Source organism: Lacerta agilis, chromosome 17 (genome assembly GCF_009819535.1).
Source record: "Lacerta agilis isolate rLacAgi1 chromosome 17, rLacAgi1.pri, whole genome shotgun sequence".
NCBI lineage: Eukaryota > Metazoa > Chordata > Lepidosauria > Squamata > Lacertidae > Lacerta > Lacerta agilis.
In genome coordinates this window covers 24868750-24889206 of record NC_046328.1, presented here as the reverse complement: position 1 = coordinate 24889206, position 20457 = coordinate 24868750, and the positions used below count along the sequence as shown (strand labels likewise).

Below are 20457 nucleotides of genomic sequence, written 5' to 3'. Positions count from 1 at the left end.
ACGTGGCTGCAGGCCCTGTGGTGAGTGCCGCCCAGCATTTTGTCACCCCCCTCGGGTGACACCCGGGGAGAACCGCCCCCACCGTCCCCCCTTCCTCCACCCCTGCTTCCCAGACAGGTCCAGTTACTACTTGCTTGAATTGTAAGCTGAAACCCTGCATTAAGGGATGATCAAAACAGGCTCCAGATTGAGACCTTTACAGGCCCCGAGCACTGAAAAGGTGCTGCCACTACGTAATTCAAAATAAAAATGGCACGGGGGAGAACTAGATAACTCTTGGGGTCCCTTCCAACTCTACAATTCTTCTGGTGGTGTTGGTGGTGGTTGTTTTGTGTGTGTGTGTGTGCTTTGCTGGTGCCTGATTCTGCCTACTGAGGAATCCCGCACTGCTTACTAGGGAGCTGAGGTCAGTGGGCCTTACTTCTGAGTAAACATGCGCTGTTAATGCCTCAGTAGGAGGGGGAGGCCCAGGAACAACTGGACTAAAAGGGCTCTACTTTGTGGCAGCCACACTCATCCTTTTTATAAAAAAAACCAGTTCTGTTTATGTTTGCAACATTAGTCATTGTTCTTGCCTTCTGTTTTTCACAAAGCTTTTCATAGTAAAAGACATTGCTGCTTTTGTGGGTTAACGTTTAAATGTCCCCCACCTTCCTTTTGTATTAACATTAAAAACACATATACATTTGCTTTGGAGGGGGGATCTGTTGTACTGGGCAGAGTGCAAGTAGGGAGGGAAAGCTTAATTATTAGTATTTGTTCTTGAAGAGGCTTCAAATTGCTCTTCTGAGTGTTCTTTTCTGCTCCTAGACTGTGCCTGAGGGCTGCCATTCCTGTGCCTTAAGATGCATGCAATGGACAGAAATTCACCAGGTGCATCACCTGTTGGATTTCAGCTTGCTGTGCAAGGGAAAAGTGCCTGAGGGTTGCCACCCTTATTCCTGGCAAAGTTCCTGTGCCTTAGATGCATGCAACAGACAGAAATTCTACCAGTCATGAAAGAGGAGAGGTGGGGAGAAATAGCAATTTTTTTTAAAAAAAATGTTTCCTTTGAGGATAGGGGATGTTCCGAAACCTTAGACAGTCTTTGCTGACATGTGCCTTTTACTGTGTTTTGAATGTGTTTTGAAATATTTTATTGACTTCTCCTTGTTCACGTAACCTTAACAAATCTGTGCTTGCTGCTAGGAAAACCCTGAATTCCGCAGAAATGAGAGATGCCAAAATTCCATATTTATTCCCTGTCTGAGAGAAACCACTTTTTATGGAAAAGCTGTATAAAATGTTTTGCTACCTTAACTAAATGATGCTATGTCTCTTGGTTTTCTGTTTTGTTTTGTTTTTTTAAATAATAATAATAATAATACCTGTATTTGAAATAAAACAGCTTTAATTCAAAACTGGAACAACAGAACAATAAACTCTGAAACCAACAATGCCCTGTTTGTCTGCTGTTCTGTTCTGTGATTACCGGTAATATATTTAGGTGCTTCCAAGATGGAGCTTAATACAAGCAAGTGAATCAGATATTACAAACAGATGACAACTGGTTTGGTTTTTTTTTAACGGACTGTCTTTCCCCTAGAAAGGGTAAATACAAATTAAAATAGCGGGGGAGGGGGGAGTGTCAGGTGGCATTTTTATGCCAACAATGCGGATCCCACTTCTGCCACCAGTGCTGCATGTGCATGCACCTCAATTTCCAAGCGGTGACAACTTTGTGTGCAGCAAAAAAACAAAACAAAAGAGGGGGGGGGGACTTTAATACTGTCCCTGAAAATCTGCCTGAATCAATCTAGTTCTCAGAAAACTGAGGAGGTTTTTTCAAATACAACTATACCTTGTATTCTCAGACACAGAGCTCTTGGTCTGCTTTTAACACCATGTTTGAAAAACTGAGGTGTTGAGGGGCACCAAGAGGTCAGAGCACGCAGTCACAGGTGGGGACTATTTAAACTCTTCCAGTGTTCGAAACTCCCATTGTTCTAGGCGCATTTTGCGTCAGGGAATTTCATTGGCGCGAGCAGTTTCTGGGCTCTGGGTGCAGTATTGAGCCTAAGATTTCAGATTAAAACTGTAGAATGGAAGGAAAGGAGGACCTTTTTCTGCCTCCCCACTTCCAGCTACTTTCTGAAGACTGGAGAAGAGACCCTCTTAAGAATATTAGGGGGTGGGTGGGCAGGGGAAGGGCTAGAGACCATGTGAAAAATGAACACAACATTTTAGCTGCAGTTCATTCATTTTCATCTTTGTATTCGTGTTGCAAAAGTGCACCTAGTCATTCTGCGGTTGTGCCCATAATCTAGGTTTAAGGTGCCATTTAGCTCCTAGCTTTCATATCTCAAACACTGAACTCTTCCATCTATTATCCATAAACACTTATACATAAAAGGGGTTCTGTCTAGCTCTGGAACTTGTTGGTTCCAGAGTTCTGAACGCTATTGGGCTTGACATGGGGCTGGCTAATCACCCCATTCAGGGGCCTGATCTGCCTACCCTCCACCCCAAGCAAAGATCACACTGATTTCAAAATAAAGTAAGCCACAGCATTGGGGGGGGCAGACCTTATGGGGGGTACAAATGTATATAGGCATTTCTTTCCCACCCTTTTCACCAAGGAGCTCAAGGTGACATACATGGTTCTCCCCCCATCCCACCCACTGATTTAATCCCCACAACAACCCTGTAAAGTAGGTTCGGCTGAGAGGCAGCGACTGAGCTCAAGGACATGCCCAGTGAGCTTCATGGTCAAGTGGGCATTCGAACCCTTGTCTCCCAGGTACTAGTCTGACTCTTAAGCACTAAAGGTTAAAAAAGGTAAAGGACCCCTGGACGGTTAAGTCCAGTCAAAGGCGACTCTGGGGTTGCGGCGCTCATCTCGCTTTCAGGCCGAGGGAGCCAGCGTCTGTCCAGAGACAGCTTTCTGGGTCATGTGGCTAGCATGACTAAACCGCTTCTGGCGCAACGTAACGCCGCGACGGAAACCAGAGCACAAGGAAACACTATTTACCATCCCGCCGCAGCGGTACCTCTTTATCTACTTGCACTGGCATGCTTTCAAACTGCTAGGTTGGCAGGAGCTGGGACAGAGCAACAGGAGGTCACCCCATCGCACGGATTCGAACCACCAACCTTCTGATCGGCAAGCCCAAGAGGCTCAGTGGTTTAGACCACAGTGCCACCCACTACACCTAACTGGTTCACAACAGCTCTGGGGCAAGTAACATTGCAGCTGAGTCCAAAAGGGGTTGCAGATACCATTGATGGGCAGGGCCTGCAAGGCACTTCAAAGCCCCATCTATCAGCTGGTTGCCGGGCCTTCAAAGTGCAGCAGAGGGCTCTCTGCAAGCACCCATCTGCTTAGTTTGGCTGCAGTCTTCATGATTAGTTCAGGACTCTCTTGCAAGGGAAGTTGCCTGCACATGTGATATTTTAAATGCACCAGATGCTCTTTGCATGGTCCATCAAACCACACGACACTCAGAACAACCTATTCATTAAAATCTACTCGAGGCTGGCTTTTGTGAACCTGTTACTCCGTGCCTTTTACACAACCACAAATGTTCTCAGTGATTTCTGATCAACATACTCGGAAAGAGGTTGTATTTTTTGTGGGGGGTTTTGCACTCATTATTACCTTGATTTATAAACGCTTCCTCCTTAGGACCAGGATCTGATCAGGAATTCTGTCTTTAAATAAATAAATGGGTATTTGGCTTGGGGTTGGTTTTTTTGTTGTTTGTTTGTTCCAGATAAGCATTGCAATATATATTTTAGTGATCCAATATGCAAATACTTTTTCTCCTAACTTTCTCCTTACTTTGTTTGGATTTCATTTTCCTCGTAAACCTGGCACTGCTTCCATGTTGCACAATATGCAAATACATTTATCTTTGCAGAGGTTTCCACCCCACCCCCCTTTTTGGCACAGCAATGTTGTTCGTTGAAAATGCGCATCGGGCCATAGCAGAGCTCTCCAAACTTTCCATTTTGGTGACACACTTTTTAGACATGCATCAATTTTGCGACACAGTAATTCAGTTTTACTAGCAAACTGGAGGTTAAACTAACCCCTTGGAAGAGATACAGACGCATAGATAAACTGCAATGACAAAATGTATGGGAGCACAGTTACAAAACACAACTGGCACACAACTGGCACAGTTTGGAAAGCCCTGGGCTATCGAGTCCCTGACATTTCCACACTTAATGCAAAGCTGTAGATAAAAGAATACAGGCCACTAAGTGATGGAAGTAGGAAATGCAGGGGATAACATTGCACCTGAACCCAGCCTGCTGCAGGTCATTTGCACGCTGAATAGAGTTGCAGTATAGCTGTTGGAATAAGTTACTGAACAGATAGATGGATGCCTGGGCCATTTGTACCTGCTTGTCAGCTAGCTCCTTGCAGAGGCGGAGCAAGGGGGTGCGATGGGGGCAGGCCGCCGCGGGTGCCACCCTGGGGGGTGACACTCGGCATGCCCCCCCAAGCCTACAGCATTGCCCCACCACCCGGTAAAAAGCCTCGCTTGATCTTAGCCAAAAGGCCGAGAAGCGATAAAAAGAGTTAGTGTTTTGGAAAACCCATTAAGAAACTTTAATTCAACAAAATTAATGAACTTGATCTAGTGAGACCAGCTTTTCAGAGTCTGAGAGTCGTTTACACCTCCAGCACCACCCTGGCTAGCAAAAGACCCTAAACCTTTTAGTGGTGTGTTTAGGAAGATACTTGGGTCAGCTTCTGGTTTATCATGTCTGACAAAGTTGCCCCAAAGACAGGGCTGCAACTGGACACATAGCAGGAGGCCAGTGATATCCTTTTGTAGGTTTCTGGGTGCAATTTTAATTTCAGTGATATGCATAGCTGTCAAGTTTCGGTTTTGAAAATAAGGGATCAGCAGTCTCACCTATCCTGGGGACAGTCACATGTCAGTGGTGGGCGGAGCCAGAAGCAAAAGTGGGCGGAGCAGCAATGTAAACTCAAAGCGGGCTTGAGCTCGGAGCGGATCAAAGAGGAGGGCAGCCAGCAAAGAGGAGGGCAGCCATGTGCTCCACGCAATGGAGCCCCATCGTCTTCTTGTCTGATCCCATCAATACAGGACAGGAAGCAGCAGCTGCTCAAAGGCAGCCAGGCTCCACCCGCCAGCTAACCCTATTGGCCAGCTGAGGGGCTCAGCGGCAACGGATAGGGGCTGATGCAGGGGGAGGAATACACCCCCCTGTAAGCACGGGAAACGGCTCCCACTTGCTTTGAGGGCTGAGGCTTTTCTCTCCAAGTAGGCAAGGTCTTCCCACCCAGTCCCTGGCCAGCAGGGGAGGAGCTGCTTCCATTAAAAACGGGAAATTTAAGGGAAATAAAAAATAAGGGAGAGCAGCAGGAAACTGCTTGAAATAAGGGAGAATCCTGGGGAAAACGGGATACTTGACAGCACTGGTGATATGCGACTCTGGAATGCAAGGCATCCAAGTAACTTTCAGTTCTGCACCTTCTGTTGCAAAAAAAGTCTTGATTTCCCACCCAACTAGAAAGCCAGGCTTGCAGGGGATGCCCCATGTCTGGAAACAAACTCTTTTCCCAGAAACATTGCTGAAACCATGAAACCCTTTATCTGCCTCTCGGCCGACACCCTGCTCTTTGTACAAACAGTTCTGAATTCTGATAGTTCCTTTCTATCACCCCCCTGACTGTTGACTTTTGTCAGCAAGCTGCTAATAAAAGGGAGGACAGAGGCGACTTCTCTGCATCAGAAGACCAGAACGTCGACATCTCCTAACCAGGTGAGCCGGCAACTTTCCTTCAAAGCACAATAGTGTGATAGAATATGGAGGGAACATGTCACACTCCCTTTGAACACAGAGAACCCACCACTGTAAAGCAGTAGGATTCAGCAGTTGTTGTGTTGATATCAGTTTTGGACAAACTTGAAGACCCAAAGGGAGACAAGAGGGTTGGTGTATCAGTGATTGGTCTCTTTGCATTGGCGCAAATAGCAGCTGCAGGTGGGTGATGTTCCTGGCTACTCCTGGTAACAAGAATAACAGTGGTGGTCCTGGTTGGTGGGGTGTGCTGTTACTACTAGAAGAGGGCAACCAAAATGGTCAAAGGCCTGGAAACGATGCCTTATGAGGAACGGCTTAGGGAGCTGGGTATGTTTAGCCTGGAGAAGAGAAGGTTAAGGGGTGATATGATAGCCATGTTCAAATGTATAAAAGGATGTCATATAGAGGAGGGAGAAAGGTTGTTTTCTGCTGCTCCAGTGAAGCGGACACGGAGCAATGGATACAAACTACAAGAAAGAAGATTCCACCTAAACATTAGGAAGAACTTCCTGACAGTGAGAGCTGTTCGACAGTGGAATTTGCTGCCAAGGAGCGTGGTGGAGTCTCCTCCTTTGGAGGTCTTTAAGCAGAGGCTTGACAGCCATCTGTCAGGAATGCTTTGATGGTGTTTCCTGCTTGGCAGGGGGTTGGACTGGATGGCCCTTGTGGTCTCTTCCAACTCTATGATTCTATGATTCTATGATTCTACTACTAGGTTGGTATCAGTAGTCCTGATTACATGATACCCCAACCTTTAAGTGGTGCAAGATCCCATGGGTTCCAGGGAATGAGGCACAGCAGAGACTATGGTGTCTTTAGGATATATGGTGTATGTACAACCTGAGCCTACAATGGAGGGATTCACAGCATCAGCACCACAGAAGGGGCTTGTTTCTCCCATAGCTGCAGCCTGGATTCAAGCAGATATCAAACATTGTGATCTCTCTCTCTCTGCCTTTTCCAGCCAGCAACTTTCCCCAGCCTTCTTAACACACATCACAGCCAACTCTCAGCTCTGGCTTTTGTCCTTCTAGCTAGGAGGAGCTGAAGGAGGGTCTCCACCCATTTGCCTCTGGCAAAGGGCCCCCTCTCCTTAAACATTTGTGTGAATCTTTGTACTTTTGTCCATTTACTGTATTTCTTTTTCCTGATTTGAACTATAAAATGGTGATCTTCTTGAGTCAAAATGAGAGTACCCCTAAACATTTTTTTGGAAAAAAGCACTGATTAAGGCCTACCAGTTCCTATGGGTGAGCCACCCCTGTCATTGACTCACTAGCCCTCTCATTTTCACCCACAGGAAGAGCCCACCATGAAGCAATTTGCTCTCCTCCTTTTACTCTTGGCTGACCTCCCAAAGGGGGACATGTGTGGTAAGTATATGCTGGTGGCTAGGGCGAGGGGGGGGGAGAGAAACTGTGCCAGGATGTTGTGCTTTTCTTTGGTCTTTTGGGGGGGGGGCAAGGGGCTTTTCCATACACATTTGGCAAATCTCAGGGCAAACTCTAGGAACCGTTGTGTTGGAAGGGCACCTCCAAAGGGCATCTAGCCGAGCCCCCTGCCGGTGAAGGAGATGCACGGCTGCAGCACCCAGTGATAAGTACCTATCCAGCCTCCGCTTAAAAGCCACTAGTGATTGAAGAGTCTGTCACCTTCCAGGACCCTGTGTTCCACGGCTGAACACCTTGTGCCACCAGGAAGTTCTCCCTGCTATTGAGTCAAAATCCTATTTCTCGTAAATCGAAACTGCTGGTTTCAGCCCTTCCCTCCGGAGGAACATAAATCAGATCTGCTCTCTGTGATGGCCCTTCAGATGTTTGAAGGTGGTGATTGTATCTTAAGAACATAGCAAACACCTCCTGGGTCAGCCAACCACCCGTCTAGTCCAGAATCCTGTTCTCACAGGGGCCAAACAATTGCCTGTGGGAAGCCGGCAAACAGAATCCGAATGCAAGAGCCCTCTCCCCTCCTGTGGCTTCCAGCAACTGTTAGTAGCCATTGATAGTTGTCTCATCTTCCTCCTCCTGCATAAATTTGCCCAATCCTCTTTAAAAACTACCCAAGCTGGTGGCCATCACTGCCCCCTGCGGCAGGGAGTTCCATAGTTTAACTATGTGCTACGTGAAGAAGCCCTTTTGTTTCTCCATCCTGGCTCTTCCAATATTCCACTTCATTAGATGTCCCCCGGGTTCTAGTGTCAGGAGGGCTGGGGGTGGTGTGGTCTCAGCCTTTGGTCTCTTCTCCAGATTGAACAAAGCTTCTTAAACCCTTTCTCATGGGATTGGCTCCCCAGGCCCTTGACCGCCCCCATTTCCAGTATGTTCATATCCCTTCCTGACAACCAGAACCGGAAACAGTATTCAGGTGAAATCAGATCAAAGTAGAATGGGGCAGTACAAGTGTTGGGGTTTTTTTTTAAAAGGGGTCCTCCAGGGTACACAGTACCAGCACCTCTTTTTTGTTGTTAAAAAATGTGGCACTTACTGCAACAACTTCATGGTGAGTGTTGTTGTCGTTTAGTCATGTCCAACTCTTCGTGACCCCATGGACCAGAACACGCCAGGCACTCCTGTCTTCTACTGCCTCCCGCAGTTTGGTCAGACTCATGTTGATAGCTTCGAGAACACTGTCCAACCATCTCATCCTCTGTCGTCCCCTTCTCCTTGTGCCCTCCATCTTTCCCAACATCAGGGTCTTTTCTAAGGAGTGTTCTCATGAGGTGGCCAAAGTATTGGAGCCTCAGCTTCAGGATCTGTCCTTCTAGTGAGCACTCAGGGCTGATTTCTTTAAGAATGGATAGGTTTGATCTTCTTGCAGTCCATGGGACTCTCAAGAGTCTCCTCCAGCACCATAATTCAAAAGCATCAATTCTTCGGCGATCAGCCTTCTTTATGGTCCAGCTCTCACTTCCACACATTACTACTGGGGAAACCATAGCTTTAACTATACGGACCTTTGTCAGCAAGGTGATGTCTCTGCTTTTTAAGATGCTGTCTAGGTTTGTAATTGCTTTTCTCCCAAGAAGCAGGCGTCTTTTAATTTTGTGACTGCTGTCACCATCTGCAGTGATCATGGAACCCAATGGTGAGTACCGACACCTATTTTTCTAGGGGGGGGGGGAAGCACTGACCATTACTTCTCACGTTCTGGACACTACACTTCTCTTGATGCAACCTAGAATTGCATTGGCCCATTGTGCTGCCATACCACACTGCTGGCTCATGTTTCGCTTATCCATTAAAAGCCTGGGTGCCTTTTCCTAGGTTCTGCTGTCTAGCCAAGTTGTCACTCTTCCTGTTTTTTTTTGTCCCTCTGAGTCTGCCTACCCAAGTGCATTGGTCTCTGTTGAAATTCAAGTTGTTAGTTCTGACCCAGTTCCCTGTCCTGCCAAGATCATCCTGGATCCTGCTTCCGTCTTCCAACCTGGGCAACTCCCTCTCTTTCTGTCTGGGTGACTCAACCTTTTCGCATCTGTTGTTTTGCACGCAGATAGCAGCTGCTGCCTCAGCTCCGCGAAGCAAGATGTCCTTGGTCTGCTGCAGAAGTGGGAAGAGGCGTCATCCTGCAGCACATGCAATCCACGTGGTCCTCACAAGCTTCCGAGGAGCTGCAAAGAAATCAAGAGCTCCTCGTCAGGGTGCACAGGTGAGGAAATAAGCAGCTGTTCCACGGACTACAACTCCCACCATCCCTAGCTAGCAAAGACCTGTGGTCAGAGATGATGGGAATTGTAGTCCACTGATCTAAAGGTGGCCAAGTCATCTTAAGGCCACCCAAATGCTTGACCCTGTCTTGATCCTGAAGAAGTTAAGACAGCTATGATTAAATGGGTGCAAGATTTTGGTCACAATATTGAATTAGAGATGTGGGAAAGCTTATGGACAAAAACAATTAAATTCACTGCATGTGCGGCATTAAAAGAATATTTAATGAAGATGATGTATAAGTGGTATTTGATGCTGACTAAACTTGCTAAAATGTATAGAATTCAAGATAAGGTATGTTGGAAATGTAATGAGAAGGAAGGGAATTTCTTTCATATGTGGTGGACGTGTCCTAAGATTAAAGTCTACTGGGATATGTTATATAATGAACTGAAAAAGATTTTTAAAAATACATTTAGTAAAAAAAGAGAGGCTTTTTTATTAGGGATAATAGGTGAAGAAATTGCTACCACGGCAGCAAGGATACTTTTAGCCCAGAAATGGAAACAGCAAGAACTTCCAACGTTGGAAGAATGGCAGACAAAGAGAATGTGCCGAGCTGGCGAGAAAAATCTGACGGGGAAAATCTGAAACCAGCACAACGAACTGTTTGAAAAGGACTGGAGTAAATTTGTACAATATATGAAGGAACATTGCAAACATTTGAAAACATTTGCAGGATTGATTTAAAATATTTTGTTAGGTTATGATTTAATACCTTTTGTACTTCCGGCGGCTGGCGCCACTATGGATGGTCGTGGGCTGCTTCGGCTGCGAAGCACCCAGTTCATCCCGGGGGTTAGGAGCCCTGCAGCCGCATAGCGGGGCTCCGGTTGGGGCGCGGGAAGAGCGTCCCGTGCCCTGGGCTCCCCGTCTGTGCCCGTTGTGCTCCGAACCCTTCCCCCGCGCCCCCTGTAAAGGGGGAGTGGGGGTGAAGGGACTACGGAGCCGGGCTTTAGGGGACATGCCCCAACCGGGATGTTTACATGCGGCGGCAAAGTCCGTGATGAGCGTCTCTGTTCTACCTGTCATTAAGGAGTTGCTAAGAAACCAGAAGCTGTGAGTAATTGACTGACTCTTTGTATTCCGGGAAAGCTCTGGGATTAAGAAGAAAGGCAGCCCGCCTCTCTCCCTTCGGGTGGTGAAAGAAATTAACTCTTTAAGTGACTGCTGCTACAACAATCAATTGAAAGTATTTGGAATTTGAAAGTTGAGTCTGTTGAGATCTCCTTTTGGGGGTTAACTGAGGAAAAAATATCTCCATTTGAAGTTTTGGTCTTTATACTCCGGCATCGGAAGAAATGGCGGCGACTTGGACTTGCGTAGGAAAAAATTGAGACAAAGGAAGGAAAAGACAGGAAACGTAACTTGATACCCACCTCCCCCCGAAGATGTTGGACTTTGTGCTTGCACTGAAGGACTGGGAGGATGAGGAAAAGTTTACTGTCTTTCAATTGGAACTGCTTGATCGAAAACTAAGAGCCTTGAGTGGGATTATAAATGGAAAGAATTTGTTTTCCACAGAGGAGGCTTTTCGAAAGTTTTATTCAATGGAAACAGACTTTTGCAAAGAGCTGGAAGATGTGTTGGAAGGATGGTTTGAGATGGCTGAGCAAATCCGACTGGAACAGGGGCCGATTTCAGGGGGTAATACCTTTTTATAAATATTAGAAGTAAGTCTTTTAAGTATGGAGATAAGGTAAATAGGGTGATGATTTAGAAATGCAAAGATAAAAGTGATAACATACGGAAGTCAGGGAGGGGGATGGGAGGAAGTCAAAGCTCATTTTGAGCAAAGATATATGTGATGAAGGAATTTTATTTAGTTGTTATAAAGGAAAAAATAAAATTTAATAAACATTATATTAAGGGGAAAAAATCCTGTCTTGATCCTGTCTTTTGAGCAGATGGGTTGTATTTCCTGGCCACGGAGGACGGAGAGATCTACCAGACCTTCTGTGACATGACCACCAACGGAGGGGGCTGGACTCTGGTGGCCAGCGTCCACGAAAACAACATGTATGGGAAATGCACCGTGGGGGACCGCTGGTCCAGCCAGCAAGGCAATGATGCCAACTACCCTACAGGAGATGGAAACTGGTCCAAGAACTCCACCTTTGGGTCAGCTATAGCCTCAACCAGTGATGACTACAAGGTGAGATTGTCTTTGTAGTGGCGCAACAGGCAAACGATGCCCTTTGTCTGCCTATTCAGAAGTCTACTGCTACTGAGTTCAGCGGAGCTTGGCCCCAGCAATAATGTAAAGCATGCGACAAGTTAAAATACCAAGAGATGGAAACAAATTAAAATTCGAGTCAACTTTCTAAACATCTGGGGAGGTTTGTCTAAACTGGAGGCTCTGAGGAAAGGTACAGTGACAGCATCGGCTGATATCAAGAGGCAGGGAGTTCCAAAGTTTCGCCATATTAAATGGCTGAGCTCTTACAAATGCGCGTCTTATGTGGCACCAGCGTGAGAATGGCAATTCTGCCAACTGAAGGTACATTGGGAAATGTTTCAAAGACACCCCCCCCTAAAAGGCAAAAGCAGGGACAAAAATAGACTGCCTTTTCAAGCCACAAATATAATCAGTGGAACTTGCAAGGGGGAAATTACAGAGGAAATGGCTCCTCCTCGACAGTTACTGTAAAAGACCCACCCCCCAAATTTAAAAACCAAACCCTTCTCCCCCTCTAACACCCCTGATTCTCTTTCTTTCCAGAATCCTGGCTATTATGACATTAAAGCAGCAGACATGGCCATATGGCACGTCCCCAACAACACCCCCATGAAGAAATGGCGCGAGTCTTCACTCCTGAGATACCGCACTGAAACCGGGTTCTTGTCTGAGCTTGGAGGGAACCTTCTCAGTCTCTACCAGGTAAGCAAGTGGTGACTTAGCATTTCTGCTGGCTGACCCAGTATTTGGGATTTGGGTGGTTGAGTGGGGCAGGAGAACCCCCCCCTTTTTAGTACTGTAATGGGAACACAGGAAGCTCCCTCAGAACCATCTACACTGACAGACAGCAATGGCTCTCCAGGATTTTAGGCAGGAGCGTCCCTCTAATAGAGTTCTGTCAAGAGAACAAGCTGGTCATCACAAACACTCTTTTCCAACAACACAAGAGACGACTCTACACATGGACATCACCAGATGGGCAGCATTGAAATCAGATTGATTATATTCTCTGCAGCCAAAGATGGAGAAGCTCTATACAGTCAGCAAAAACAAGACCTGGAGCTGACTGTGGCTCAGACCATCAGCTTCTTATGGCAAAATTCCAGCTTAAACTGAAGAAAGTAGGAAAAACCACTGGGCCAGTAAGATACAATCTAAATCAAATCCCTTAGGAATACACAGTGGAAGTGAAGAACAGGTTTAAGGATTTAGATTTGGTGGATAGAGTGCCTGAATAACTATGGATGGAGGCTCGTAACATTATACAGGAGGCAGCAACGAAAACCATCCCAATGAAAAGGAAATGCAATAAAGCAAAGTGGCTGTCCAATGAGGCCTTACAAATAGCGGGGGAGAGAAGGCAAGCAAAATGCGAGGGAGATCATGAAAGATACAGGAAACTGAATGCAGATTTTCAAAAAATAGCAAGGAGAGACAAGAGGGCCTTTTTAAACGAGCAATGCAATGAAATAGAGGAAAACAACAGAATGGGAAAAACCAGAGATCTGTTCAAGAAAATTGGAGGTATGAAAGGAACATTTCATCCAAAGATTACCATAATAAAGGACAAAAGTGGGAAGGACCTAACAGAAGCAGAAGACATCAAGAAGAGGTGGCAAGAATACACATAGGAATTATACCAGAAAGATATGGACACCCTAGGTAGTGTGGTTGCTGACCTTGAGCCAGACATCCTGGAGAGTGAAGTCAAATGGGCCTTAGAAAGCACTGCTAATAACAAGGCCAGTGGAAGTGATGATATTCCAGCTGAATTATTTAAAATTTTAAAGGATGATGCTGTTAAGGTGCTACACTCAATATGCCAACAAGTTTGGAAAACTCAGCAGTGGCCAGAGGACTGGAGAAGATCAGTCTACATCCCAATCCCAAAGAAGGGCAGTGCCAAAGAATGCTCCAACTACCGCACAATTGCACTCATTTCACACGCTAGCAAGGTTATGCTTAAAATTCTACAAGGCAGGCTTAAGCAGTATGTGGACCGAGAACTCCCAGAAATGCAAGCTGGATCTCGAAGGGGCAGAGGAACCAGAGACCAAATTGCAAACATGCGCTGGATTATGGAGGAAGCTAGAGAGTTCCAGAAAAACATCTACTTCTGCTTCATTGACTACGCAAAAGCATTTGACTGTGTCGACCACAGCAAACTATGGCAAGTTCTTAAAGAAATGGGAGTGCTGGATCACCTCATTTGTCTCCTGAGAAAACTCTATGTGGGACGAAGCTACAGTTAGAACTGGATATGGAACAACTGATTGGTTCAAAATTGGAAAAGGAGTACGACAAGGCTGTATATTGTCTCCCTGCTTATTTAACTTATATGCAGAATTCATCATGCGAAAGGCTGGACTGGATGAATCCCAAACCAGAATTAAGATTGCCGGAAGAAATATCAACAACCTCAGATATGCTGATGACACAACCTTGATGGCAGAAAGTGAGGAGGAATTAAAGAACCTTTTAATGAGGGTGAAAGAGGAGGGCGCAAAATATGGTCTGAAGCTCAACATCAAAAAAACTAAGATCATGGCCACTGGTCCCATCACCTCCTGGCAAATAGAAGGGGAAGAAATGGAGGCAGTGAGAGATTTTACTTTCTTGGGCTCCATAATCACTGCAGATGGTGACAGCAGTCACGAAATTAAAAGACGCCTGCTTCTTGGGAGGAAAGCAATGACAAACCTAGACAGCATCTTAAAAAGCAGAGACATCACCTTGCCGACAAAGGTCCGTATAGTTAAAGCTATGGTTTTCCCAGTAGTAATGTATGGAAGTGAGAGCTGGACCATAAAGAAGGCGGATTGCCAAAAAATTGATGCTTTTGAATTATGGTGCTGGAGGAGACTCTTGAGAGTCCCATGGACTGCAAGAAGATCAAACCTATCCATTCTCAAAGAAATCAGCCCTGAATGCTCACTAGAAGGACAGATCCTGAAGTTGAGGCTCCAGTACTTTGGCCACCTCATGAGAAGAGAAGACTCCCTAGAAAAGACCCTAATGTTGGGAAAGATGGAGGGCACAAGGAGAAGGGGACGACAGAGGATGAGATGGTTGGACAGTGTTCTCGAAGCGACTGGCATGAGTTTGGCCAAACTGCAGGAGGCAGTGGAGGATAGGGGTGCCTGGCGTGCTCTGGTCCAGAGTCGGACACGACTGAACGACTGAACAACAACAAACTTTGCTGGGAAGCAGGGAAATGTAAATATCTCCTTTGTTTTCACTTGATGGGTTTTGTGGACGGCAAGAGGAGGCAGGGGGCAGGGTCCAGGATGCTCAGATTACTGCCACCAGACCTCCCCTTTCATGATGTGTCCATGATGTATGGAGGGGTGGTCTTGAGCTGGAGGGGGGCAATTTCAAAAGTCTATGTAGGAGCTTGCACTCCATTCTAGGTCTTTAGCTTGCAAGACACCCTGTTGCAACAGTTCCTAATAAACAAGGGCATCTGCCTTGCTTTGGGAGACTCGGTATTGTCTTTGTCTTTGTGCTGCGTTGTCGGGAAGGGGCTCTTAAATTATAGCGCTCTTCCCGGGGTTACAGACTCCCTTCTGGAGACGGACCCAGTTACAGAATTTTTATAACAGGTGGAGACCCCAGATCAGGGCCCCATCTGGGCCAGTGTCCTGAGGCCTCTAGCAAGCCCACAAGCAGGGTAGGAAGGCACCCCCTGGTTGCATACTGGCATCTCACAGTCCCTACAAGTGTCTCCATTTTCCAGAGACAGTCCCGGATTTACAGAAGCCATCCCAGTTTCTGATTTGGTCCTGAAATGTTCTTACTTTTCCTTAGGACGTTCCTATTTTCATTGGAGAAATGTTGGAGGATATGTAATAGGATGTCCCTGTTTTCATCCGAGTCTGGGATGAGCCTGGGTGGGAGATTTGGGGGTCTCTCTGAGGCTGGGACGCGGGTGGCGCTGTGGGTTAAACCAGTGTTTTTCAACCACTGTTCCGCGGCACACTAGTGTGCCGCGAGATGTTGCCTGGTGTGCCGTGGGAAAAATTGTGTTTATTTGATTCCTATTCAAGAGAATTACTTTATATATAGTCAATATAGGCACAGAGTTAAAATTTGTAACATTTTCTAATGGTGGTGTGCCTCGTGATTTTTTTCATAAAACAAGTGTGCCCTTGCCCAAAAAAGGTTGAAAAACACTGGGTTAAACCACTGAGCCTAGGGCTTGCTGATCAGAAGGTCGGTGGTTCGAATCCCCATGACGGGGTGAGCTCCTGTTGCTCGGTCCCTGCTCCTGCCAACCTAGCAGTTTGAAAGGACGTCAAAAGTGCAAGTAGATAAAAAGGTACCGCTCCGGCGGGAAGGTGAATGGCGTTTCCGTGCGCTGCTCTGGTTCGCCAGAAGCGGCTTAGTCATGCTGGCCACTTGACCCGGAAGCTGTACGCTGGCTCCCTTGGCCAGTAACATGAGATGAGCGCCACAGCCCTAGAGTCGGACAGGTCAGGGGTCCCTTTACCTTTACCTTTACCTGAGGCAGAGGAGGCAGAAAAAGCAGGAGTAGCTCCACCCTAGAAGGGGCCCAATTCACCCGCGGTCTTCTTGCTTTGTGACTGACCTTCCCATACCCTTGGCCTGTGTCACGGTCCTGTGCTGAGAGTAATTAGATGTTCTGGGTCTCCCTTCCTCCCTTTACACATCTTTTCTGGCTGAGCATGAGGAACGCCACAAGCCCAAAGGGAGCCTCAGATCCCTGCCTGCTTCTCTTTTCAGAAATACCCAGTGACCTACGGCATCGGCACCTGCCAGACCAACAACGGCCCTGCAGTCCCCGTCACCTATGATGCAGGGAGTGCCCAGAAGACCTCAGACTACTATTCTCCAAACGGGCAAAGTAAGTCTTGCTTCCTTTGGCCAGACTGCGGCTGAGCACAAATAAGAAAAGGGGGGGGGGCCTGTTGAGGTCTCTGGCGAAGTCTTGTCAACCTGTTGCTGAACTCACTCAGGTGCCTAACTTGACAGCCTGCCTAACTATTGACCAAGATGCTTTGTTGGAAGGACTGAGACACATTTATTGAAGAACTGGGTTTATTGAAGAACTGGGTTCCCCCGCAAGCTCACCTTACCTGGCTTATTTTTTTAAAAAAATAAATAGCGAATCATGTATCTTTGCAACAAGCGTTTAATTTAGGTTGTGGCAGTGCGACTGAGGCTCAAGTTACGCAATTATGTGTGGGGTGGAGAAAGCAAATAGAGAAGTTTTTGTCCCTCTCTTGTTTAACACTAGAACTCATGCACATCCCATGAAGCTGAATGTTGAAAGATTCAGGACAGTCCAAAAAATAAAATAAAGAGAGGACTTCTTTAGGAAGTACATAGCTAATTATAGAACTTGCTCTAACTTGGATGGCTTTAAAGGAGGTTAAGACAAATTCATTGGGGGGGTATTGGTTTGTGGTTTTGTTCTTGTTTCTATCATGTGTTTTGTGCCTTCATATTGTCCCTGAGAACTGCAGATGAAGGGCGGTATACAGATTTTAATCGTAGTAATACTAGCATACTGATGTCCTTACTAGCCATGATGGCTCTCCTGTGTCTCCATGCCCAGAGGCAGTAATGCTTCTAAATACCAGTTCTTGGAAACCACAGGAGGAGAGAGGGGCTCTTCTGCTCTTGGTCCTGCTTTTGGACTTCCCAGAAGGGGCATCTGGTTGGGCCATGCTGTGAGAACAGGATGCTGGACTAGGTGGGCTACTGGCTTGACCCAGCAGGCTTTTCTGATGTCCTTACGCCCAGCTGCTGGCCAAGGTCTCCCACCAGAGGGACTAAAGACACTCCTGCTATTTCCTCTTTCTTTTTCTCAGAGGAATTTGTCGCTGGCTTTGTGCAGTTCCGGGTGTTTAATCACGAGAAAGCTGCCATGGCTCTGTGTGCCGGAGTTAAAGTCACAGGATGCAACACAGAACACGTGAGTCTCCTCACCAGCCTTGAATCCACAGCGAGGTGCCCTCCTCTCGTCTCTTCTTGGCTTCTCCCAGTTTCCCCTCCCAACAGCCACTTTTAAAGGATTTGAGTAGTCTCTGCATGTCCTCCACTTTTAATTTAGGATGCTGCAGGTTCTCTGGCCTTTCCTGTATCTTCTGAAGTTCCTTTTGCCAGCTGGGGCCCTCCTCTTCCACGAAACCCTCAACTCTTGCTTGCCTTCTGTTATAAGAAAAAAAAATTGCTCCTTTCCCCTTATGGGGTACCCAAGAGCCCATATAGAGTCCTTATGTAGGTTCTCTATCAGTAGGAGAAAATAACAAGAGGCCAACCAGATAATATTGAGAAGCAAAACTGCTAGTAAGCCTGATCTTTATTAAGCTGTTGCAACAGGGTGCTCACTCACCACTTGCAGGAGGGAGGAGGAACACAGAACAATGGTGTGCAAGCCCTTATACAGTATAGACTTTTGAAACTGCCACCCTGTAGATCAAAACGCGGGTGGCGCTGTGGTCTAAAGCACTGAGCCTCTTGGCTTGCTGATCGGAAGGTCGGCGGTTCGAATACCTGTGATGGGGAGAGCTCCCGTTGCTCCTGCCAACCTAGCAGTTCGAAAGCACGTCAAAGTGCAAGTAGATAAATAGGTACCGCTCCGGTGGGAGGGTAAACAGCATTTCTGTTCGCTGCTCTGGTTTTGCCAGAAGCGGCTTAGTCATGCTGGCCACATGACCCGGGAAAACTGTCTGCGGACAAACGTCGGCACCCTCGGCCTTTAAAGTTAGATGAGCGCCGCAACCCCAGAGTCGTTCCCGACTGGACTTAACTGTCAGGGGTCCTTTACCTTTTTAGATCCAGACCACCCTGCAATACATCATGCATACATCACAGAAGGGGCGGCCTACAGCAGAATCCTGTCTGGCAGGAAACCTGGGTTTAGCTGGACATCATCTTTTGTGATGATAAATACTTACTGCAATTCCTGATTCCAGGTCACAGGCTCACCCTATTCATGCCCAAATGTGCCCTTAAGGCAGGATTTGTGAGCACAGAGACAATGGAGAGGCTTTCTCCATTTCCATCCAAACTGCAGAGGAATACCGTATTTTTCGCTCCATAAGATGCACTTTTTTCCTCCTAAAAAGTAAGGGGAAATATCTGTGCATCTTATGGAGCGAATGGTGGTCCCTGGAGCTGGTGTGCCCTATGGAGCGAAAAATACGGTATTTGAGGTCACTGAAAGAGTCAAAATGGCTTTAGGACTGTTTTCCTGTACTATTTCAGACATGTGGCTTATATATTTATTTATGTATGTGTTTGCCTGGTACATTTATGAACACTTATTTTATATCTTAGACCTTATCATTCTCTTTTTTTATATAAATCATTGTTATTAAAGTTTCCAAATTAACAATTCAATCAAATCATATTAAATATATCAAATTATACATATACAAATCGTATAATCCAAATATTCTGACAAATTATAATTTATTATGGGGACTCCCCACGCTTCAAGTTTTGGAAAGCTCCTAGACCTTATCATTCTCATAACACCTTCCTTGTTATAAACAAACTGGGGGTGACCAAAAGACTGAGTGGTCAGTGCATTTAGTAATGCAGCTCAAAAATGCCACCACCTTGGGCAATATCCCATTGCTGGCTGGCTGACAGTGGCCTGATCGCACTCTGATCCCTAAGTCCATCTCTCAGCAGAGTTCACAAGACTAGGTGTATTTTTTAGTTTCCAACCCCCCCCCCCGAGTTTCTTTTTCTCCTTTGCTCCCGAGCTCTGCAATCCATCAAGCGCATTTTGAAATTGCAACCCCACCCTCTCCGTAGTGCTTGCATCCCCTCCCAATTTGTCCCACCTCTCTCCCATTGTTGTTCTTTCTTCCCTTTCCTAGCATTGCATTGGGGGAGGAGGGTTCTTCGCAGAAGCCAGCCCTCGTCAGTGCGGCGACTTTGCCAGCTTCGACTGGGACGGATATGGAACTCACAAAGGCTGGAGCGCTTCCAAAGAGATAACGGAGTCTTCCGTGCTGATCTTTTACCGCTGATTCCAGCAGAGGCCGATGCTGCAGAAACAGATGCATCCGAGCCACAATTCTGAAGACGAGAAACTTCTATTTGGGGATACAGCAGGGTTGGGGAAGAACCTGGAGCCTTCTGAGAGCTGTTGACCAGCATGGCCGGTGATCAGGAATGCTGGGAGCTGCTGCAGTCCAACAACAGCCCCCCCCACCTTTTAAAATAATTTTTATTCATTTTCAATAAAAGACCAACCAATTATTAACAAATGAAACCAAATCAAATCCCCAACTTTCAAGAAACTTTCAAAGGCAATAAAATTGTAAAAGCACTGCATTGAGGTAGTTCCTGTGGGGTTTTTTCTCTGTGTGACCTAAGGAGATGGCATTCCTTTGGAGAGGGCTTCCGGGTGAACATGGCCCTAACCCAAGAACATAAGAACAGCTTGGCTGCTGGATCATGGGTGGCCCATCTAGTCCAGCCTCCTGTTCTCACAATGGCCAACCAGATGCATCAATGGGAAACCCACAGGCAATTATCTTTTAAAGCCATCAAGGTTGGTGACCACCCCTGCATCCTGTGGGAGGGAGTTCCATAGATCAACATTGTGCTGTGTGAAGGACTTCCTTTTCTCTGTCCCGAATCTTCCAGCTTTCAGCTGCATTGGATGTCCACGAGTTCTAGTGTTACGAGAGAGGGAGAGAAACTTTTATCCATCCACTTTCTCCATGCCATGAATAACTTTAGACACTTTGCTTCTTACTTATCTTTTCT

The 20457-nt window shown here is 46.5% G+C and overlaps 1 protein-coding gene across 1 annotated transcript; it reads left to right on the top strand.

The window, feature by feature from the left end:
- Positions 1-5726: 5726 nt before the first annotated feature.
- Positions 5727-19812, top strand: LOC117061967 (intelectin-1a-like). Its single transcript, XM_033174982.1, has 8 exons — positions 5727-5778; positions 7121-7193; positions 9310-9465; positions 11432-11679; positions 12247-12405; positions 16447-16567; positions 17538-17641; positions 19560-19812. The coding sequence occupies exons 2-8, from the start codon at positions 7133-7135 to the stop codon at positions 19710-19712; spliced, it is 1002 nt and encodes a 333-aa protein (XP_033030873.1). The 5' UTR covers positions 5727-5778; positions 7121-7132; the 3' UTR covers positions 19713-19812.
- Positions 19813-20457: the final 645 nt, after the last annotated feature.